The following is a 24,276-nucleotide window of genomic DNA, read 5'->3' on the forward strand; positions in this document are numbered from 1 at the left end:
TTTAACATCTTAGTGAACCATGAGGGTTATATGTGTATGAATAAATATGCTGTCCGATGAGATGGGCTGTTTCTTTATAATGATTAGTGATTATTCAAGTCCACACCAGGAAGCCAGAAAAAGTGTCCATTCAAATCATAACCTTCTCTTGGGTCTTACGTAAATATGAAGAGAGGATGACTCATGTGAATTTCACTTGAGTGTCTCAGAGTGGGGTTTTTCATTAAATAGCTTAGCTAACAGTTAAACTATCAGAGTTGTAGTGAGGCAGAGGCAATATATTTTAGGAGGCATATTGAAAAGAAACCCAGCCTATTAGGATGCATTAGATATATCTTACAGAAGTTAAATCTCATGAACTACATGTTCTGTATGCAGTTGTTCATCATAAGATCCCTTATCATGTCGACGTACCACCCTGCTCCAATATGCTTTTATGGTACATCTAGGGAATGTCTTCATGGTACGGGGTACTTTGCTTTCGATACTGAAGTCAGAGAAATGTGGCTACCGCCGATAAAATACTGTTCCATGAAGCAGCAGTGGAAGAGATGAAAAGAACTATACTGAAACAACACCAATAGCAATGAAAGCAATCAAAATGAGCTTTATAGCACCTTTTAATGTAAGTTCTTTCTGGAATATGTTTCACATGTTTTATTTATTTTTATTATTATGTTTCTTTTTATTTTTGTAGGCTGTGGAAACCAACCTTGCATCAAAGGATAGTCACTGGGTCTATGTAAATGAGGTAAGAAAGTCAAAAGAGACAACATAGCTTGGTACATTCACTCGTCACTGTCTCTTGTTTCATATGTTTTGACACACCAAACTGAGCACACACTTAGCATTTTTGCTTTTTGAATGGTACAAGATGCAAACTCTGCGGTGGTGTTGCTTGTCTGTCTCAGTTGAATTGGCATAGGTTGAATACCAAAGGTCAAAAGAAAGCTTCCAATATCCCTCAGAGCAGCTGGGAGACTATTTTTACCTTCATGTTGACCCTACTTCGTTAGCTCTTTAGGAAGCAAAGAATATGTTAAAAAAACCTCAAATACATGCATCTATATCTGCCAGAATCTCACCCTTCACTGCTATGAAAGCCTGCACTCAGATACCAGGAGAGGAAAGAGCGCTGAGGCTTGTTGCAGGCTGAGCTTGTTCAAATACGCATTTATATGATACACAGGTTTTCTCTAATGCAGAATTGTGTTGGTGTTTTGGCCAAGAGTCAGGATAACATAGATTTAAAATGTGATATTTCCTCTCTGCAGCAAATGGTATCCTGTCCTGCTACTATGATTATTTATTTTACCTTAGTACCACGATGCCCTAATGGGAATTAGTGCAGACTCGTATTTAAAAATCAATGGAAAGCTTGAAATGTTGTACCATATATAATAATTTATAAATCACTGATTGTTCAGAATAAATGACACTATTTTATATATTTCTGGTTTTAATAATGATTCATTGAAAGATAGTAAAATATCTAAGTTAGAAAGAACCGTGTTCACGATTTTATTTTTTTATATTATAAATGCATAACCTCTAATTTAATAACCAATTCCTTTGTTAATTTCTCATTCCTTTCTTTGCACCTAGCTAATAATTTTGGATAGGCTACTTTTAATATTAACTATAAATTGTATTGTGTGGCATTAGAAAGGCTCTGTAATTAAATAGGGGTTAGGGAAAGCGAGCGAAATCTCTGCTTATAAAGGCTTTATAAATTCTTTCTAGTCCTTGTTACATTTAAGTACCTCCTGATTTGTCAGCTGCAGTAATGACCCACTACAAAATATTAGCAAGATGCCCAGAGAGTCAGTGTTTATGTTCACATAAAGATAATACAGTGCATATTTCCCTAAACATTTATAGAGAGGGAGTGTTTGTGAATTTGTTATTGCTGCTGTTATTGTTCAGACGTTAGAACTCACTTCATGAAGCCCAAATCTGTAACATCACAAATAAAAACCTCCAGCACTCATGCACAAACCTGTGCGTACATATACATACACAAACCCATCACACAGGGTGTCAATTCGGCTTTTATTTTTGGAACTTTTATTTTTTTTCTCTCTTATGGCTAGAGACTGGGTATGGAAGCTATGATAGCAAAATGTAAATCTAAAGTATAACTTTTTAGTGAAAAATATTAGTGCACATACTTACAAATATCTCGAAAGGCAATTAAATTCAAACAGACAATTGCAGAAACGTTTCACATTTCTGAGACTTTGGAGGACCCTTTGCAGGCAAAAAGAGGAGGACACGTCTTGATTATCCTTTTGTTAACAGTAAAATGTTTGTGTGCTTAAAGCTACTGTGAAAAGAAGATACGTTAAGCATCCACATGGATGTATCTGTAGAAAGATGGAGGTTCCTCAGGGCTTGCTTCTTATTTAATAGTGCTTATAGCCCCATGCGAGCAAGAGGACAGACTGATTATGCTTTCCATGAGCATGTTCCCAGTTGGTATCAGTGAGAACTGCATAGGTACTTGATGTAAAACATGTTATTCCTTGACTGGATGTTGATTGGTGCTATGATTTGCAGAATGGAATTAATTTTTAATACCCAGCTGCCAAAACAGCTCTTTTTGATGTAATTCCACCTGAGTAGCAAGCCAGGTGTAGTCCATTCTGTAAATGGACCAAATACTAAGCCAGTCCTTTTTTTCTCCCAGGCAGATTGAGGATCCTACACTTTTCTCTTCCCCCCCGTGGTCTCTGTGACCTAATGATCCCATTGCAAGGAAAGAGGTATAAGGCTAACTGACCTGAGGGGGCAGCAGTAGGAAGAGAACACAGTGACAATTATTTCCATTGAGGTTTTTTTTTTGTCTGAAGAGAGTTGGATTGTAAACAGGCTTTTTAGGCCTTTCTCTCTGCAGGGGACCGTTTAAGGTCCTGGTACATGTTAGCTTACTGAGGTCTACTGATCTTGAGCAACTTCTCACAATCTGCCCTGTCTCCCACCTCTCGTCAAGCCAGTGAGGATCCGAACCTTGGATTTACCTGGCTATAGTAAGAATGACTATATAGCACGGTATTATTTCAGTAAGAGATTTTATTATTGTCTTGAATTAAATCTGGTTTACTCCAATAAATATTTGGGTTTGGTTTCTTTTTTTCCCTTGTGCTTCTGTCCCATATGGCAGGATAGGAGTTAAGTTTTGGAGTTCAAACCTATTTTATCACTTTAATTTTATTAGGTAAACACCACCACCAAGCTTGTGATGAGCTAACTTAAAACTGTATGGCTGGTAAGCTTATTACCCAGCAAATGAAAAAATGTGGAATATAAGAGTTGGTCTCAAATTACAGAGCTGTACTGTCAAGATCCTGCATTTGCTAGTTTCCAATAACCCAAGTCTCTGTGCTGAGGCATCTGTTCAGTTTGTATGCCATTGGTGGTGCAAAAGGACTCAGTCATCTTTAGAAAAAGGCTAATGAATTGGGAGCTGGATTCATTGTATGGGGTTGGAAGGCTGAAACGTTACATGGCAAGTCTTTCAGGATAAGAGAATATACAGGGATGGGTCTTTGCAGGCAATATCCTGCCCTCATATGTCCTCTTTGAAGCCGAAGTCATAAAAACTTTAAGGTTTTAAAAATATATATTTGTAAGTATGTCTGCTTTTTTCATTTCAGACATTTTATGTTCCAAATTGCAGAGCTGTCAAAAGTAGTGGAGATTTGAGGGGAAATAAAGAAATGTATTTCTGACCACCCTCCCCCTTTCAGATTTATATTTCATCATCTTCACTTTTATTCATCTAGAAATACTAAATCATTCCTTGCATTCATTTAGGTAGCGATTCTACCTGAATTCTGGGTTAAACATGCCAAGTAGCTTTTTAAAAGCAAGAATATTTGTGATTTCTGTATAAATCCTTGCAAAAGCAAACAACTCTTCAGAACAACGGCTAGCCCATGCTTAGCTTTGTCTCCAGAATAGTCCAAAATGTTTTATTACCATTGACTGTGTTGGGAGCTGCCAATGACCAGCAATTTTGATCCTAAAGCAGATCTGTTAGAACATATCTGGTGTTCTGCTTTTACCTTTGCCTTAAGTGTTGATGAAGTGACCTACCAGCTTTGATAGATGTGTGCTCTTTCTTCTTGTGGCATGACTGGCACAGTTGTAGATGCCACCCTTTTTTGCGTGTTTATTTCCTGTCTTTTTGCCTGGTTTTCTTTCTTATTTTTTTCTTACATTTCTTTCTCTTTGGTGCCTGGCATCAAGCATCTCTGTCAGGTCCTCCTGATATTTTTCATTCTCCCTTTCTCTTTTTCTGCCTGTTCAGAGAAAATGCTCTTCATTGCCCAGGGCATATGTCTGTGGGAGAGGCACAAGAGCAATACTTGAAACTGAATTTGTTTGTGCTTGTACTAGGAGCAATGCTCTAGGAGTCTGTGTCTGCTTTTTTATTAGCAGCAGCAGTAGGTCTGGGGGTATAAATATCACTAGCAACCATGTTTCCTTTTTCATGGGACATTTCATGGTTTTGACATTTTCCTTCATTCCAAGGGGGAGAGAAAAGATAGAAGAAATTGTTCTGCAAAACTGGAATTTGGACGAAAAAAAAAAAAAAAAAATTAAACACAGTATTTTATTCCCTCATATCAATATATTTAATTCTAATTCCAAGTTTCTAAATATTCATTATTTTTACATATAAATCAGTAAAGTACCCAAAGCAATCAACTACTCTTCATGGAAATGGAATGGGTACTGAATTTGACTGATAACTCAAATGAGTTGTTTCACCGTTATCACATCCTTCTTTTAATTTCTTTTTCAACAAACTTTCATCATTATTCAGATGTTTAATTGAAAATTGTAAGACATGGTAGAACAAAGCACAAGGCTACTGGTTGAGATAGGAGATAATTTTTCATGAAGGACAGATCGGGATGAAGAGCGGACAATGCAACATTGCATGTCCAAATCATACGTCCTTGCTCTGAAGCTAAGGAGAGGTGAGGGTCAAACTTGTTGAATAACTGCATGGAAATACACAAAAGACATACACTGAAGAAGACTTTTTTGAAAGTGCATTTTTGATAGAAATGCCCCAAAGACAAGAAAATGAAATAATGGAGGATTTTAATTTCCCTGGCAGTTGAAAAAGTAATGTTGGGACACAAACAAGGCTTCACAATTTCCTGTGATTGACAGTGTTATTCCTACATGTTTAAAAAGTTAAGGCAGCTATCGCTTCAGATTTCATTATGGCTAAGGAAGTCAGAAGATAATTGGTGTGAAAGTGGTCATGAGATGGTAGCATGCACTGTTTGAAGAAGTGGAAGAAAAGGAGAATAGGGATAATGGATGTCAACAAAAAGGTTGTCCAACTTCACAAGTTTAGGGACTCGTAGTGCTTTTGGAAAGATAATATGATCAGTAAAGGATGGCAAAAGAACAGTGGAGTTCTGTGGAGATGAAGGCATTATAAGGTATCATTGTGGTTCCAATGGGTTATCTTTACAGATCTTGAAATCAGAGAGGAATTCTAAAGAAAAAGTGGTGGAAAAAAAGGGCTAAGGAGGAATGTAAAAGTGTAATGAAGTACATTATTATAAAATGGGGCTGAGGTGCAAAATGACTCATACCAGGCATCATAAAAAGCACCAAAAAATGTTTGGATATAGCCAAAGATAAAGGAAAGTGCAAGGTGATTACTTAATGGAAAAATGAGTTTTTAATGTATTTACAGACTTACTTGACTCTGGCTTTACAGAAACTATTAATTGTAACCAGACTGTTAAGAACATATTGTAGCAGTTCCAGTTTATTTAGATAAATCTGAGGCACTCCAGCAGATGAGATTCAATATACAGAAGTGCCAGGTACCTCGGGTGTGGCTGCAAAATCAGGTATAGCTGGTGAGCATCTGCAGAGCAACTTAGAATCCTTGTGGATTGCAAACAGATTATCAATCAATACTGTTGTGGTCTTGCAAAACAAGCAAACCTAGTCCTCAGATATGTTACTGGAAACATCCTTTGCAATGTAAGGGAGGTAATTATTTTGCTCTGCCTGTTTAAAAACAAACGAACAAAAAAATCAACAAAACAACCTATGCTGCAATACTGCAGGGTGGATAGCAGAAAGGTAAGTTGTACTCATAATGGCTCTTGCAAAATCAAAGATGCTTTTTTGTTGTTAGAATGTAGTAAGCCAGCTGATCCTCTTGTACTAACCTGATCTTAATAACTAGGGCTTTTAAAAAATCATCAATAACTTTATTTTGCTTCTTATGTACAGTGCTAGCCATAAATACATTTAAAAAGTCAGGGACCGTTTGTTATTGGTGAAAATCTGTTTTCAATAAGAAATCTAAAATAAATAGCATGAAGCTATAGAAATAGAGTTATACAGATTCCAAATGCCTAAGCAAGCAAAGTATTCAGTAATTAGAAGACAGCTGAAATTCTTGTAAGCTTTAATTGAAAAAAAAAAAAAAAACTAAACTCTAATTAATATCCAGAAAAGGATGCTTTTGGATATTTTCTTTTTTCAATCCACAGAAAAGATCCTGTTTTGGAAAAGTTGGAGGCAGTAAGCACAGAGAAACTATTATAGCAATTGCAGCTGTAAAGCATTTGGTTAAATTCTTCCCAACTATGATGATAATTGTCAGAAGAAGCCCTCATAGTTGAGGAGAAGGGAGAAGTGAAGTAGGAAGAACACGTCTTGTAATTGCTGCAATAGAAGCAATAAAAATATTTGGAAATATAGCAAGAGTACACATTTCATCAGTGACAAGAAGCCTTAGACAGAAAGTTAGAGTGCTAAGGGACTTGGGGAACTCTGAGCCATGTTGAGATGATGTTATCCACAGCTCTTGAATGCAAGTCAAAAATTTTAGACAGCAGTTGATCTTATTCTTCCTTTTTGGACAGATGACATTTTCCAAATGATGCTGGTGGTGCTGCTAGCAGATGAATTTCTAGATCTTCAGCTGATTAGTAAAACTTTCCCAAACTCAATCTAGGTGATCAGTCAGGACAAAGTGCAGAAAAAGATTATTGATGCCTTTTCCTTTCCCCTGTCAGAGCATTCACTCAAAACACATTTCTGCTAATCCTTTCCTGGACTCTAGCTCAATTCTCTTATTTCTGCTGTTTTCATAGGCCTCTCTTCACCACTGTTTCACTGTCTGTAGGAGGCAGTTTGTTATATGAGAAAGTGTCCCATCATCTATCTCCTGGTGTGACGTATTTCTTAATTTCCACTTCTATCCTGCAGCTCCATTGCTTCTGCCAATAGTTTTCTTCCTTTTCACCATGTCAGACATATCCAGTATATCCAGTCACACATCCTCTTGATTTGAGCATCAAATGTCTTCTCAGCTATTGCCTGGGCAGTTCTTTCTTATGTTCCTCTATAAAATATTTTTCAAAGGTTGAGAAAAATGAGTAGAAAATAGAATAGTAATTATCAGATAAAGTCTGTCTCGGCAAACTACTTTTTCCCCAAGGGTAGCATGTAGGAAGGTGTTAGGCAATGCATGCTAAACAATGTTTTCCTAGCACAGGGCTTGTAGTGTGATCTTGGGGAAACTTATGACTTTGGAAGAAAAATCCCTTGTGAATGCAGTGTTTGTTCTTCACTTTTGTTTGGAAAATCTTTTTCTTTTTTACTAAACATTCCTTTGTTATATGCACTTTGGGTGATCAACAGTTAGACCCACGAGCCTGTGCAAATTGTTGTACCTTTGTTGTTACTTGGGTAGAACCAGGACTGTCTGATAGACTGGAATTCTGCTCAGTCTTTCTCTACACATAGAAGTGTCAAAAAAGATTTTTTTTTTTTTTTTTTTTTAAAAGCACCAGTCTGTGTAATGATGCTTGTGTTTACTCTGATAACAGGAAGTTAATAAATATTTTATGCTTTCCAATGCCTTATTTTTTCTTGAAAAAAAAGCAGACTTTTAAATGATAATTTACAAATGCAAGCATTCTAAGATCTTTTCAAATTATACAAAAAGTGCACAGACTGAAAAATGTCAAAAAATTGAATAGAAATACAAGGAACACACTGTGGAAAATTTCTTAACATTTAGCAAATGACACATTTCAATGCAAAACTCAGCAATTTACAGTTAAAATTGATTCCAGTTTCATTGCAGGTACTCTATATTTACTACTTGCCCAAAGAAATATTGCTTCTCTCCTTTTGGCTGCTATCTTTGAGATTGCAGAATTTTTATTTGTTTATTTGTATTCACCAAAATGTATAATTTTCTTATATATGCTTGAAAGGTATACATATACATGAAACTGTACTGCATGTGTACCTGTATTTTGCTCAAAGAAATTTGTTGGGTTCAGAATAGGTCTAATTCTAATGCTGTTGAATTCCACAGAAACTGTCTTAGTCAGCTAGGAGCAAGGTTAGATGAGCTTTGATGAGTTGTTTTATCCATGAAATCCACTGGTAAAAATCAATGTTGATTTTTTTTGTTTTGTCCAGCTTTTGTTAACTATAATTTTGTGCACATCTCTTTTTTTTTTTTTTTTTTCCTCCCCACCCCGAGATAATTACTTTTTAGTATGGAACAATATTTTGTAAATCAGAGGATCTTTTACTGTATAGGCACTCGCTATGATCTGAGAAAGACTTCTGGACACCCAGTGCAGAGTCCTTGTATCTAGAAATAGAGCTAATCCAATTAAATTATAAATACGTGCCTGTAGAGATTTTTAGGGGCATCAAGTAAAAGGAAGAGAAGTGAGGTAGTGTTGGATGTGTGGGAGGACAATGAGGATGGGATTTGGAGAGGTGGTCGTGCAGACTTGTACTAGGATGTTTTCTGTGCTATGAAAAATGGATTGTGCCCTTGCCTTAAAGGATTAACCTTTATATATGTGTGTGTGTCTGTTCATGTGGGATGCAGAGAAGCCAGCATAATGTTAAAGTTTAATAAATTGATCTACAGGGTAAGCTGTTGTGAATGTTTTAAAAAAACAGCTAATTGAAGGATGGTTGCTGGATTTTCAACAAGTGAACAGGTGTCCCCTTATAGATGTACATGGTGCATTGAGGGGAATTAGAATAACCCAACAAACAGTATCGATCCTAATACAAAAATTCCACATAAATCTGTACGTTGTCTCCATGAGCATCCTTGTCCTCATTGCCATTTAGTTTAAAACTCCATTTTTCTCAGGGATGCGCTTTCTGGAAATCTCTTTTCGTTCTTTAAATTATTAATGTCATTAAAATTTATAATTTTCTGTCATTACCTCTAGGAAAATAGAGATTGTAATGTGAAACATAATTGTCTCATTTTGCAATTTGTGTTATGATAGTTGAGCACAACTAGAGCAGATTTAAATATTCCCCTGAGCAGTATGGCTAGGTATTACAAACTAACTGAAGTTCTTTGTGTGCAAGATAAATAGATAGATAGACGAATTCCCCAAATGACCAATATTGGTGTGCAAATAAATAAATAAATGAATGCCACAAATTCTTGAAGAGTACACTTTGCCATTAATATGCCACATGAACAGAAAATACAGTCTTTAAAGGAATACGCTCTCAGTGTTGAGCTGGGTGGTGAAACTACTACTAGCCTGGGTGAATAGTCAGTCTTACACTTATGTCTGCCTACCAAAATATTTAAGTGCTCGCTGAAATATTGGGAATAGCCAAATTCTTTCCCTTAGTAAATGAAAAATCTAGGATAAAAGCACTTATATAAAAGAACATCTTTTATTCCTGGGTAAAGTGCTCTCCCTTCATCCTCATTCAAGAAATTCAATATTTACAGGCCTGAGTGCAAATCGCTATTAAAGGTGCCAAGCAATAGAGAGTCAGGCTCTTTAACCTTCCCTAAAGCATATCCCTGAAACAAGCAGAAGCCACTATCTATATTAAGTAAAGATTTACCCCATGTTGCAGTAGCAACACGATGGGATCATGAAAGCCAAAAAGTTGGCACGTGATGCGGTATTTTGCAAGGAGTGCTTGCCTGGCCAAACGAGCTGATAAGCTCTACTTAGAATGCAGCATTCACACATGGTATGAATGGTAATGCACATGGTATGAATGGTGATTACTGTGTGCTGTCTTGTGCTGTGTAATGATCCAAGAACAAGATTGGAAATTTGGGATACATTTGGCTGGGCGTGGGGAACCCTCTAGGACCAAATTCAATTATTTGCTTAGTTGTCAGTTTCACAGTGTAAAGAAAATTTTCATATCATGTACAGGAAAGAAAACGCGTTACTTTCAAACAAATAACTAGATGAACAGACTTTAATTGTAAGATCAGTGTGAAATGTTTTATCCCCTGTGACTCCAAGGCTTAAAACTATTTTTTTGATATATGCTGTTATTCTGATGGGTGTAAAAGTAAAAGCCAACGTCACATATATTTGGATTTCCTTTTTTTGGCTTTTCTTTGGGTTTTTTGCCCCCCCCCCCCCAGCCCCGCGTTTAGTACGGTTGGAACGCAGGTGACCTTTCTGCATGTGACATTTAAGGTCTCATGAGCTGCTAAGCCAGGACCGTGAGCTTTCTGGAAACAAGTCTGCAGGGCCCGCCTGTGCCAGGCAAGAGGAAGGGGTGCAGTCCCCTGGCCAGGGAAGCCACTGCCAGGCCGCTCCGGTGCGGGACGGTGGTTACCTGCTCTTCTCTGCAGTTGAGGCACTCGGCCAGGCTTTCCTGCTCCTGGACCTGCCTTGGGCGCCCTGCGGTGCTGCCTGTGGCTGTACCGCCCTGTGAAGTGGCATGGAAAGGCCTCTAGTCACAGACATAGACCTTTTGTTCCCAGCTTTTCCAACAACCTTTTTTTTTTTTGTTGTTTTTGCCTATGCTTTTACATTTCTAAAAAGGAACCCATTTTATAAAAGGAATGGATCATTTGCTGGTAAGAATGTCCATTAGCTGAAAAAAATAAAGGAGCTTTGTTCCCCTTGATGTTGTGTACTGAACTGAGGCACCGGAGGATTGAGCTACTGTCAGCTGTCCACACAGAAAAGGGTGGCACTTTCAGAGTCAGCTTTAGTCCAGTTTAGGTTCTGAATTTTCCTCCAGAGGCTCACGTTTTTCTTCTTTGGCTGTACAGTAACTAGGCTTTTATGTTCAGGACTCACTTGGTGCCTATAGCTAAGTGGGAAGAACCTGGGTTAATGTGTCTAACATAATTGATCCCTTCTACTACCTTACTTCTGGAAATCCCATGGAGGAAGCAGTACTGGTCTGCTACATATAGGCTTACATGTCTCAGGTCAAGCATTTTGACACAGGTTATGAGACACCTTTGAAAGGCTGTGCATCACTTGGGGAGGACACAAAATGCGTGTGGTGTAAGGTGAACTGAAGGTTTGGACGATTCGTGATCTTTCTTTTCCTCTTTCCAGCCACTGGGCCTGAGTGTGCCTGCCAAGGGATGCAGCCTTGTGGGGGGGTTATGAGTTAAAGCTATCCTATAAAATTGTCTCTTCCTCAGACCGCAGCTTAGACACACTGTGTGGCTTTAACACCCCCCGGCCCCACAGAAGAGAAGTCCAAGGCAGCAGCGTGGAGGGATCTGTAGAGCTTGTGGGCTTCCTTCGGTGTCTCCCTGAAAGGCTGCAGGTGCCGCCCAGCATTTTCTATTAAGCCTCAAAATCTTTGGCTTCTATAAGAATATATTTATTTTCTGATTTTCTGTTTTCATGACACACCAGTTGGTCTGTCGTTAATGCAATGAATTTCACCTTCTGCAAAGTTAAAAATTCATGTTCCTAAAAAATGATGGGAAATCAGCAAAGAAGAATTAAATTGAGCCAAAGCTACAGTACTAGTCAACCGTAACAAGTAATTATAATAACCCCATGGTCATTTCACTCACAGCTTGACAGAGAAAATGGCAAGAAAACAAAATATTTTTTTTCTTGAATGTTAAAAGTACGAGGCTAGGTTCACTTCTGCTGATGACACATCGCAAGGTGTGGGCCCTGTTGACCAAGTAGGTACAGCAACACGAATTCTTTGCAGCCCCCTACCCTGCAAGGGGCTGAGAGCAGCCCTGTGATGGCTGGGCAATGGCTTGGCCCAGCTGTGCAGCCGGTGCAGCCAATGTGGGCTGGAGATGGGCTGATACGACTTGCAGATGCTGCTGGTGGCAGTGGTAAGGGGCTGGGATGTAAAGCTGCTCCCTGTGGAGGAGGCGCCTGGGGGAACGAATGGAGTCAGTGGTGCCACTGCCTGTCCTTCCCCGCAGTGATGTCCTGGCAGGAAATGACCATCACAAGCTGTACTGCTGTTATGATTTCAGGATCAGCTAAGCCTGTGATTTTCAACTTATTTATCCTGGCATAAAAAAAGAGGACTTGGGTTTGTGGCTTTTTTTAAATACAAAATATGTAAAGCATGTCGTTGAGTTGGCTTCAGTTGCAATATAAGGGCAGTAGATGCAGGCTCTGTCACAGGATGGATTAGGGGGCTGGGACATGGGAAGGTCTGCAAAGATGTTTTAAACAGTGCAAAGCCTGGAAAGAAGAGTAGCCTGTCCTTGAGATCTTATCCCAATTTATTCTGTGTGCAGAAACTTGCATTCCTAAGTGTGTCAATCCCTTCCATGAAGTTTCTCCTATTTTTATTTCCTCATACAGATAACCTCAATAGACTTCCTTGAGTCATTATCAGGATTAGTCCGCAGAAATGGTCTACTGTTCTTATGGGAAAATACTTTCTTGTAGTGTTGTTCTCAGGTGTAAGGGCCATACTTCCTAAATACGGTTATATTTTCCAATTGTTGTTTAGTTTTGAGGATGTAGTGAGGTTCTATTCTGTTAAAGCAAAACTCTTTCTATATGAAGTTGGGTTGAAGGCTCTTGTGTTTTTACTTAGGAACCTATTGAGACCATCTTGGTACTTTTCTATGAGGAACTACCTCTGCAGTACATTAGTATTGCCAAGATAGATGGTACTGTGTTAAGCTATTTTCTTTTGTTTCAGTTGATGAGTAAAAAAAATGCCATTGTTGTTATTAATCACAAAATAAGAACATTTGGCCTAGACTAAGCATGTGCACCTGTAACTTTTTTCTTCTATTGTCTTTTTAAAAATGTTTATCCAATAATGAAAGGAATGTGTAAAATGTCTGGACTAATATATGTTTTTAAAAGACTGTGTCTCCATTCGCAGGAAATCACTGATAATGAAATATTAGAGTTGGTACATAGTGCTCTGGGGAGGATGACAGTTATCCGGCAAATTTTCCCTCTCTCAAGGGACAACACTCAGAGATGCATGAGGAACAATCACCGAATATCATCGCTGCTGTGCGATCCACAAGAAGGTTATCTTCAGATGCTGCAGGTCAGTAGCTGCGCCCAGCAGAAAAGTCCATCTTAGGTATTTGACATGAGAGAGTTTTCTGTGGTTGTATTATCTCAGAGGAAGAATCAAATGAGTACAGACAAATCTGAGCATGTAAGATTTTGTCAGCTTTTCCCGACTTATTTATTTTATTTCTCAGGACTGAGTCCTTTAGATGTGATGTTATGCCCATGGAGTACCAGCAAGTGGTTGGTACTCAATCAGTCTCAGAGCTGATTTTGTGTATTTCATTCTCTTAAGAATCTTTTTCAATTTGAAAAAAGAAAAAGTTGTGCTATCATAGTCTCCTGGTGTTACTGCTTGCTTACTATATTTGTGCCTATTAGACATCTGTTGTGAAAGAGTTAATCTGGGAGGATAACAGGAATCTGATAGGTATTGGGCTGTGGAGCATTTCACAGTTAGTTAAATGGACTGAATCCAGCTGATGTATTCAATCTGTCCCGTTTCAATAGTCTCAGAAGTCTCTAGCAGCTGATAATTTTCTGAGCGTGTGAAATATGCACTACTAGTTCAAGTTCCAGATTTTGGTGACAGATTTGACTCTGGTGTAAGCAACATCTCAAGATTTCTTGGCAGTTTATCCCAGATATCAGAATTTTTCTTGCAGTAATTTAAATAGAATTTTAGGTGCTATTTCCAAGGATAGTGCAATAATTTAGAAACACTGGTCTTGGACTTTAAGTGGGTCTCTGTGTTTCTGGTTTACTTTAGACACAGTCAAGAATCTCATTTATATCACTGTTGAAGCTCTTGGATAAAACCAAAAACTTTGGTGAGACTGAGAATATAAGCTTGATTAGAACCTTTTTACTGAAAATTTAGTCTTAACCTGAGATGGATTGAGTGAGGACACAGTGGTTGAGCCTGTGAGTCGGCAAGAATGGGTATTGTGTGTTAGAGTGAGTCTACAAAGGGCTTGGTTAGGCTGTGGGGAGGGGGCTGTTGGCCATCTGGGCTGCTGCAGCCTGGTCAGGAAGGCAGTGTGGGGTGAGGGGTCCTTCCAGAGGGAACTCATGTGCTGGCTTGGAAGAGCTTCTGAAAAGCAAGGTGTGAGGCTTACGGGGAAACCAGGAGAGGTAGGGAGAGACTCAGGAAGAGAAGCAGGTAGGTCAAGATTTTCCAAGGAACATGGATGGGGATGTTTGTTTTACTTATTTGTGCCCTACTGAAAAGTTGTAGCTGCAGAGACTGAAATCCTCTGAGGGAGGGATATGGACGTTTCCTCCTTGAAGAGAATCTCTGCCAACTCAGGTTCTGTCATAGCGCTGGCAGAGTTTGGGAAATGCCTATCACATGCACTGTAGTTCTAAGCACTGGTCTATTCTTTCTGCACAGTGGAAAGTCTATGCCTATCTCGGCTTAGAAAGAAAAGACACTTTTGATCTTTGTTAGTAACTGAGGTATGAGAACAAAGGCCACTTGTTTCAGAGGATCAAAGTATGTTGAAAAAATTGTCTATCGGGAACCAACAAATCACTCATTGGGGAACAATCTTACATTATGGCATGATTTTGAGTATTGTTGTCTGTGCTGGTTTATGCATAATCTAATTCAGAGACTCATCTGAAGACCCCTCTGAGCAAGTTCTTATTTGCTTAAAACAGTAACTGGTTTGCTAGCATGAACAGCCTCATGCACTATTACTAAATTTCACTGACAAGGACCCTTTAGCAAGGACCCTCTTCCTGCTGATTCCCAAATGTGGGTTTTGAGAAGCAAAACATTCTCAGTTTCTATCTTCTAGAAATATTATACCACCTTAGAAACTGTCTTTAAGAGAACGGAACAGTAATGTTATGATTTGCCCATTAGTTCCTTCTCTACGAACTTAGAAACAGGAAAGAGATACAAAGAAGTGCGAAGGTATAAAGTTCACCTTTTGGAAGTTGATTCCATAACTATAATGTCTGGTGCCACTGGAATGAAATATCATGGAAGGTGAAGGGTACATGTGAGATCTCTCAAATTAGCTGCCCCCAGTATATCTTGTGTTATCTTTAAGTTTCTACAGATTGAATATAGGATGCTTTTAGCATATGCAGTGATATCTGAAGCGTTCCGTAGCCGCATTTTTTTTCATAGGCTTTGCCAAAACATCTTACGTAACACCTTGTGGGCATTCAGCTCATATTAATTTCCAAGTATGACTGACATGTTATTAATGGTCCTGCATTTCAGGTACTTCCAATCTTCCATTTCCTTTTTCTTGCTTAAAAAATAGTTTTGACCTTTTGTTGTACAGAAGTACATCACTAAATTACCCCTGTTGCCCGAGGCTGCAGTAGCTCCCAGCTCCATGTCAGGCTACATGAATCCACCAGAGGCAGTGACCGCCTGCCAGCACCGAGTCCTTGTGTTTCTTTGAAGTAGTTTGATTAACACCACAGTTTGGAAATCCCTGGCTCATCCTCCCTTGGGCAATCTCATATTAATAATTCTTTGTTGTCAAGGTAACTTACCAGCTATTGTTGGTTAATTATTTATTTAATGACTTTGAAGAAGAGTAAGCTAATCTCTGTCAGCCTCTAGCTCTAGGATTTTTATAGGGGAGAATCTGCCTTTTTTAACAAGCTAGTGAAGGAAGAAATGTTTACATCATGGATTATTAACTTTGTTCTGGCTAAATTAATGAAAATCTTTTTGGAATTATTTTGTTCTCAGTGTCTTTAGTACCATATCCTGGAAAGTTGTTTTTCAGTGGGTGATCATCCCAGTTTGGCATTCTGACAAGGCTTTTAAAGATCAGACTGTTCTGCAAGCTCATCCAAAACCTCATCTGTTCTGAATGCTTTGTGGAAATCCAATCTTATTCCATCAACCCACTTGTCAAAATTTTGCTCATGCCCTTATTTCTTTCACGTATAATACACCCAGCTGTTTCTGCTCCAACTGGAGAAAAAGCTTTATAAAGTTTCCTGTCTTGGTCATTGTACTTGACTTCAGAGGACTACATTTATCTCTCTCTTATTCTTCATATATGATTTTCTGTGTCCATCTCTCTTACTTTTTTGTAACTGGAAAAGAGACTGTTTAGAACTTGCTGTCTTCCATTGGCGATGAGTATCCTGTGGTTTGGGCCATCAGCATTGCCTCATCTGGAGAGAGAATACTGCAGTACTTCAGGATTTATAGTTAAATCTAGTTAGTGCTAGATAGACCTAGTATGTATCCCTGCATGGCATTTGAATGGTGTTTAGTGGGATTACCGCTATTAAACTGTTTGGATTATTTCAGACATAGTCTTACAGAGCCAATTTGAAGAAATTTTAATGCATAACCTGCTTCTTTCCAAAATCTCCCCCTTTAAATATTAGTTTTGAAGCCTGTCTACAAACTTGATTTTTTATGAAGATTTTTTTTCTTTCATCAGGCTATTTGTGATGTGTTCATAAACTCAAAATCAATTTTTTTCCTCTTCATATTTTCAAAGAAAAATTTCTCTTTAGAAATGTAATTCCCATTACAGTTTGTTTCTTCCCATATTTACCATTTATACAGTTAATAAGTTCAAACTATGTGAGATTCTGTTTATATTAAAACATTTTACAGGGACACAGTGTATCTGAAATCATTTAGCATGGTCCAAAACTTATAGTAAGATAAAAAAGGCAAAAAGAAAACTCCAGCAAACTGTGTCACAAAATTAATGAGGTCATTCCTCACAGGATTCAGAGTCCAACCTCTCTACTGAAGGACTATTCCAGGCATTTCCTTGACATATTTGAAAAGAAGATGTTGAGATGTGTGGAAGGGTATTTACTGAAACAGCTAGTCTTCTCCCTGTGTAGAAATTTCATTCTTCAAAGACTTGACCATCAGATATCTTTGTAGGCATCTCTTAGCAGTTGCTCCTACAGAGCTGTGTTTTTATTTATGAACTGTCTTCTCTTTAGGAATGACTGCAATTTAACTACTGTAAGTGGATTTATTTTTTGGAGATGTATTTGGCTGCCTCAACTTAAGGACCTGATCCTGCCGTTTTGTCCAACTAAATAGCCTTACTCTCATTTGACCCATTTACACTGCTGTTATTACGCAGCTGTTAAGTGCTACTGGGGGCAGTAAATATTGATTAAGCCCTATTAAAGCAGTCACTTTCTCCCATAAACAGTTGATGAGCCACATTTTTCTTTTCCTTTCATTACAAACCCATATTTGCATGTCTCTTTAGCAAAGTTTAATTTGGACTTTTGGCCAGATGTTCAGTCACGGTGAAACTGTTTCTGAGCACCACATGAATGAAAAGTATCCTTGAACTGACTTTACTGCCCATTGGACCACATAATTTCTCCCTGAAGCCCGATGGCATGTGTCTTATACAAGGTCTGTTAGCAGACGAATTGGTTAAAAGACCCCAAACCACGAGTGTCCTCTGGCCATGTGGGATTTTGTGAGCACTCTGGAGGCTAGAACCCTCAGTACGTTCTGGAGCAAGCTTTTCCTCTCTGCTCAGAGTACCTCTTTTGACTGCTGGAGTTCTATACTTGCATAATTATTTCATTGAATTTGTGTTCAGTGCTCTATCAGGGAATGGAAAACAATGGCTAGAAGAAAGGGTCAGTACCACCATTTTTTATTTTTTATTGCTTGTGAAACCTAATTTGCACTCATATTTATTTATAAATGAGGTAGGGTAAAATGATAATCTTATACTCTGTTTTGCAATTCCAATATTACCTCTTGTCCCCCTGTCTGACTCTTAGTTGTGTTCAGTTTTCTTTATCAAATATCTCCTGCTAGACTTTCCCTGGACAGTTAGTGTTAGCTCTGCCAAATTCTTGAGACATTCAGTGAGCAAAGCCAATGCCTGCAGCTAACAAGCTTGAGCATTACAGGGTAATCCAGGCCTTGTGTTATTGTTAACATGTTGTTATAAAACATACTGAGCAAGAAACCACTCGTAATTATGATAAAGACTCATAATAAATAGCTGAAGGACAGTGAGCGTTCAGAGAACAGAAAAGGTAGGCAGGGAAAAGTGGTGTGAGATGTTTAACTCAGTAAAAAGGGAAAAAACTTAAAATGAAATAAAAGCTGCTTATCAATAAAAAAACAGATTCTGAGATTTCAGTCTTCCAAAGAAATCTTCGGAAGCTCCTTTGTTTGAGATAGTTAAAACCAGAATGGGCAAAGCACTAAATAATACACTAGTTAGATTCCTTACTGTCAGATGGCTTGAATAAATATACAATTGAGGTCTGGTTTTCTGTGGTTTTAGGAAAATTTTATTCAGGCTTTCATTTGCCTCAGTGAAAATAAATAGCCCTTTGGAAGTTTGAAGCTGACATTTGAGTCTGTAATGAACGTTTGTTTTTTGATTCTGGTTTTCTCATGAATGCCAGACTGCTGGCTGTGATTTTGTTCTCCATGAGCAGCGAAGCATGTATTTAAAGCATAGGCATTCACGCAAAGTCTCACAATGGGCTCTGCAAACTAATTTAAGAAAATTAAATAGGTCAAATTTTCACTCTCTCCACTCTAACAATATCCTTGTAAGCACACTGTCATACCATAAGTAAACCATCAATCTTCACGGCTACGCGAGTAAGATGCATCCTGTCATTAGAGACACAAGTGCGTAACTGCGTTTGGCAGTACTTGAACTTTGAAAGTTGACACACAGTTTTAGAGCACACGGGTGTGTGCATACACAAGCACAATGATATCGCTCCCCAGGCAGCAAGCATTTCTGCTGCTGGCAGGCTGTGCTCGGTCTGAGCTCCTCTTCCATCTGCTTCATCCTGGGAGCTGACTGCTGTGGCCACTCACAGGGTGATTTTGGCAGCAGCAGGGTACAGATGCCCAGCTTGGGAATGAGTTTTTGAAGCAGTGGCATCTGGGTGTCAGCTTGTCTTCCCAGCTGGTCTCTTCAGCAGTCTTGTCTGGCTAGACTTCCAGCTCTGCTGGCAACTCAGAAGTTGGGGTCAGTCTTTGTGGCTTGCTGGCCTTCCCAGAAGAGCACTTGTCTATGATTAGTGCCTCTGAAGGAGCTAAAAGCTATCTTCATATATAACTTTAAAAGTAAAATCACTCTGGAAAATCTCATGAAAATCACATACAAACCTCTATAAAATGACATTTAAAAATGTGACAGGGAGATATTTCCATTCTCATTGAAAACTTCTGCTCTACTCTACTAGTCCATGGTGGATTTTTTCCTCATTGCAAAATAAAGTTTCATAAAGTCTGGAATAATTTTCAGAAGATATACCAGAACATGCCTAAAATTAATCATGCACAGGGCATACTCTTTAATATATTGGCGAAACAATCACCATCATTCTTATAGCAGATAGATCAAAAAGCATTTCAGTCACAATACCTCCAGCTCTTACAGTTCTCAGCAAGGAAGTGGAAGAGGAACTGAAAATTACTGTTTCTTCCTCCAAACAGGACAGAAATTAAACACTTTGTTCTAATCTAGGAATTTTTGTTATATGAAGGGGAATCCCTGCAGGCACGTATATGTCCTTCCCTCCTCTGCTCCCCCTGTGAATATATAAATGGTGGGGGGGAGGGAATGCTCCAGAGCTTGGAAAACCCGAAGTAGCCAAGTACATTGCCTTGTTTTTTCTTCTCTCTTTCTTTGCTACCAATTCTGAATGCTACCTGAAGACCAATTTTTAAATTTACTATTTTCTCATACCTCTGACAGCACTGGTGGAAACAGAGAACAGCTGATCCCTCGGGTATCTCACAGATTCCCTTCCACTGGTCATGTTTGTATTCAGAGGGAGTCTGATAGTTAGCTGAAAATTAAAATATGTGTGCAGTTGCAGTAACAAGTGTATACAGGCTTTCCCCACTAAACTTTTTTTTTCTTTTCACAGCACTGCTCTTCTGGAGCTTACAGCAAACTCGTGTTGCAAATACAATCTAGTACATATGCAGACACTTTGCTGTATTAAAATGAATATAATAGAAAATAAAGGAAATTATTATAGCCCTGGATTTACTGTGGGATCAGGTCAGAATTACTGTGTCTTGTTTTAAGTAACTTTTTTCTACAAGAAAATACATACATAGTAAAGAATTCAGGTAGAAAGTGAATATTATTTTGAGAAGAGGAGCATATTTGAGGCATTTAAGTATTCTTATTTTTCTACATCAGAAAGGAATTAGGAAAAAATAAGATGAAAATATACCTCACAGTAATTTAATAAAACGTCTTACTGTAGGTATTGAAGGAATCAACTGTTCAGCTACACTCACCCAACACTACTCGGGCATCAGATTAGACCTGTTTCCATAATTCTGTTTTCTAGCATAAAGCCAGTTCCCATTTAGGATTAGGCAAAGACATTGAATCTATGCTACCGTGGATGTTCAGGAGCTGGGTTTTGCTCTGCACACTGTGAAGGATCAAAAGTACATTATTTTCTAAGTTACCAGGATATTTTTGGTTGTTCTTCAGTATTTTTTGCACTTCAAAGAAGTGACTCTTGACCTAGAGGACTACCAAAACAGTACTATCATGTGAACATCCTGCCTGTTTTAAATAAACACACTGTCTACACACTGGATTTTGATCACTGTGCGAAACCAGGTGCTTTGAGTCATGCTTTATAAATTTTAAAGGGTTCTGCCCTTAATAGGGTGGACTTCTATATTTTGTGTTAATTTATGGCTTAACTAGCAGACTGAACAAATATACATTAAAAAAAAGAGAACTGGTGTTCTTAATATTACCAATCCAGCCTTGGTTGTGGAGGTTTTGCTGCTGTTTTTTTCCTAGCTTGCACATTTTCTATTCTAAAAAAAGAGGTGTCGATTGTGTGAATAAAATTCAACTTACTCTTCCATAGGATATCGACTCTTCAGTGAGTAGGGTGTAAAATGTAGTGATGTATGTATGTCATTTTTACTGGAGTAAATACTCAGAGTATGACTATATGAAAAAAGGAATTTTGCTGATTAGAAAGAACCATATACTCGGTTTTTGGATGAGGCTGTCAGCAGAAGAGAACTGGAGTGGCAAAATACCAGTGGATAAGTGTGTACAACAGGACGTGCAGAATATTCTTTCCATGGCAAAAAGTAATTTGCACTGTTCTCTGCAACATTTCCTTCTGCCTTGGTACATATCTGCAGATGTATGACAGAAGGAAGTGGTGGGAAACTCCTCTGGTGCAGACCCTTTCTTGCTGCCACTCACTTTATATCATTCTTTCAAAAGATAATAATGAAACAATAGTGATACAAAATCTGTTATAGGTCTAACTGAACTATGAGAATTAGGTTGGTAAACACGAGATTACTTTGTTTTGCTCTACAACATAAGGTAATTTCAGTTGGATGCACGGTCATGTAGTCTAAGATCCTCAAAAGCAGTTCTCTCAAGCTTTCAGGCCATTATGCGTGCAGAATAGCGGGGGCTTCTCTACGAGCATAAAAAGCAGAAAGAGAAGGAAAGCAGTGTACCCAAGTACACCTTATATTTTGCCCGAGAGCCCTCTACTAGCAAACCAAGGAAACTGGGTTTGGTAATGAGGCTGTAGTTTTCCAGAACTGAAAAACAACAGTGCCAAACTGAGACAATGCAAAGCATTTCTGATTTGTGGTGGTTCCAATGCAACAGACAATGAGTTGTCAGTTAAAAGTGAGGGTGTAAAATCAAATTCAATGGGGAGCAAAGAGGATTATGATGGCACATAAAAAATGGAGTTTTTCCTTATGCATGTAAAATCTACTTCTAAGCAAGTGGGTTTTGTGGTGTGTGGTTTGGGGTGGTTTATTTTGTGGGTTTTGTGGGGGGTTTTTTTGGTTTTTTTTTTTTTTTTTTTTTTGTGGAGAGTAGCTTAACACAGAAGAGTAAAAGTGCCCTGTTGAATAATAAGGATTTGTTTGGTTGTTTTATTTGAAGTTGTTTGGAAAATATCTGCAGAGTAGGGAGACAAATGCAACTGAGCAGAGGAGGTTTAGTTGCTGGGAGTCTTACTAACTCTTTAACTACTTACTTTTCTTAAAAAAGAGAGGAAATCTGGAAAGTAGCTGCTTTAGAAACTTTTTTAAAAGCAGAAGGATTAACTGGATAAAATAGCAAATATAGGGAATGTGGACTGTTTGTTCAGGAAGTCTGGAAACAAAAGAAGGGAAAGAAGATGGCAATGACAGATGGGAGAGATTCTCAGTGATAGTATCTCACAGGTTTTGCATTATTTTCACATTAAGAGTCTTTTTTATGTTTAGTCACTTAAATGGGTGAAAAAGAACCAAAATAGGAAGAAAATACACAAAAAAGAGGTTGAGGATACTGTTGTGGTTTAGCCCCAGCCAGCAGCTCAGCACCATGCAGCCGCTCGCTCACTCCCCCTACCGCAATGGGATGGGGGAGAGAATCAGAGGAGTAAGAGTGAGAAACACTCCTGGGGTGAGATAAGAACAGTTTAAGAATTGAAATAAAGGAAAATAGTAAAGATAATAATAACAATATAATAATGATGATAATAATAATAATAATATACAAAGCAAGTGATGCACAATGCAATCGCTCACCACCCGCCGACCGATACCCAGACAGTTCCCGAGCAGCGATCGCTGCTCCCCGGCCAACCCCCCCCCAGTTTCTATACTGAGCATGACGCCATGTGGTATGGAATAGCCCTTTGGGCAGTTTGGATCAACTATTCTGTCTGTGCCCCCTCCCAGCTTCTTGTGCACCTGGCAGAGCATGGGAAGCTGAAAAGTCCTTGACTAGCATAAGCAGTACTTAGCAACAACTAAAAACATCAGGGTGTTATCAACATTCTTCTCCTACTAAATCCAAACCACAGCACTATGCCTGCTACTAGGAAGAAAATTAACTCTATCCCAGCTGAAACCAGGACATAAGGTTTTACCACTTGTGGTGGATACCACTGTGTGTCAAAGATCTGATCTTATATTGCTGGCCATGTCTTGGTTTGGAAAATGAAATATATATGGAGCATTACTAGTGTGGTGTTCTTACTAGAGCCTTTGTCATCAACTATTGTTCCCTTTATCTTCATGTAAATTGAAGAATAAGGAGGCTAACATCAGTAGCTCCAGAGAAAGTAGAATAGTAACTAGTCTCCTGTATATTTGGTGGAGAGGTAAGAGGAAAATAATACCGTCATTTCTCCTCCTTCTGTTCTAAACTGTTGCATTAGTATTATGCTTTGCTGTGCCAGAAATTATAAAGGAGATTGCTCAAATGAACAAAAAGAACAAGAACTTAACTCCATTCTATCTTTTCCTCCTTGCTGAAAGGACTGACAGTAGCAACCCTTGTCGTTCATTGACAGATAGCTCTACTCCTTCTATAGCTTGAGTTTATATTTGAACTGTGATCTCTTACATCTTTACAGCACTGCACTGGTGTAGGTTATGCACAGGCCATGCAAGTGTGCCAGAGCACCTTGGCCAGAAGGGTCCAGGTGCGAAGCAGGAAAGACGGTGGGGGCGAGCACTGGTATTTGAATTGCCTTGACTGTTGAACATGTCCAACTTACCCAGCTTTTAGTTTTTACTTATACCTTCTTTTGTTTTGTTTTCTTTCTTTGCTGCTTTTTACAGTTTCTTTGAAAGGATGCTCAAATAAAGAGAGGCTCATTCTTATTATTGTTTGCAGGTTTCCAACCTGTACCTGTATGACAGTGTGCTCATGCTGGCCAATGCTTTCCACAGAAAACTGGAGGACAGGAAATGGCACAGCATGGCAAGTCTGAACTGCATGAGGAAATCCACTAAACCTTGGAATGGAGGACGATCCATGCTAGAGACTATTAAGAAGGTGAGAGTAGACAAACCAGAATTGTGTGAGCAATTGGAAGAGTTGCTTCATTTCCACTTGAGATTATCTTTTGAAGAGGCTTTTGACCTCTATTCAACTTTTCTTTGATTTATTGCAAGCAATTTACAACTACCAGGAGTGTTCTACAACTATTAAACAAGTGAATGATT

General features: G+C 38.6%; 1 protein-coding gene across 3 annotated transcripts in view; it reads left to right on the plus strand.

Annotated features, from left to right (window-relative positions):
- GRID1 (glutamate ionotropic receptor delta type subunit 1) overlaps positions 1 to 24,276 on the plus strand; it is a 543,067-nt gene that overhangs the window by 417,273 nt on the left and 101,518 nt on the right. For all 3 annotated transcript variants that reach the window (XM_075717629.1, XM_075717630.1, XM_075717631.1), the window contains exons 5-7: positions 698 to 751; positions 13,156 to 13,329; positions 23,945 to 24,106. In XM_075717629.1, the coding sequence (XP_075573744.1) occupies positions 698 to 751; positions 13,156 to 13,329; positions 23,945 to 24,106 (390 nt within the window). The remainder of the gene's footprint in view (positions 1 to 697; positions 752 to 13,155; positions 13,330 to 23,944; positions 24,107 to 24,276) is intronic.

Source organism: Pelecanus crispus, chromosome 10, assembly GCF_030463565.1.
Source record: "Pelecanus crispus isolate bPelCri1 chromosome 10, bPelCri1.pri, whole genome shotgun sequence".
NCBI lineage: Eukaryota > Metazoa > Chordata > Aves > Pelecaniformes > Pelecanidae > Pelecanus > Pelecanus crispus.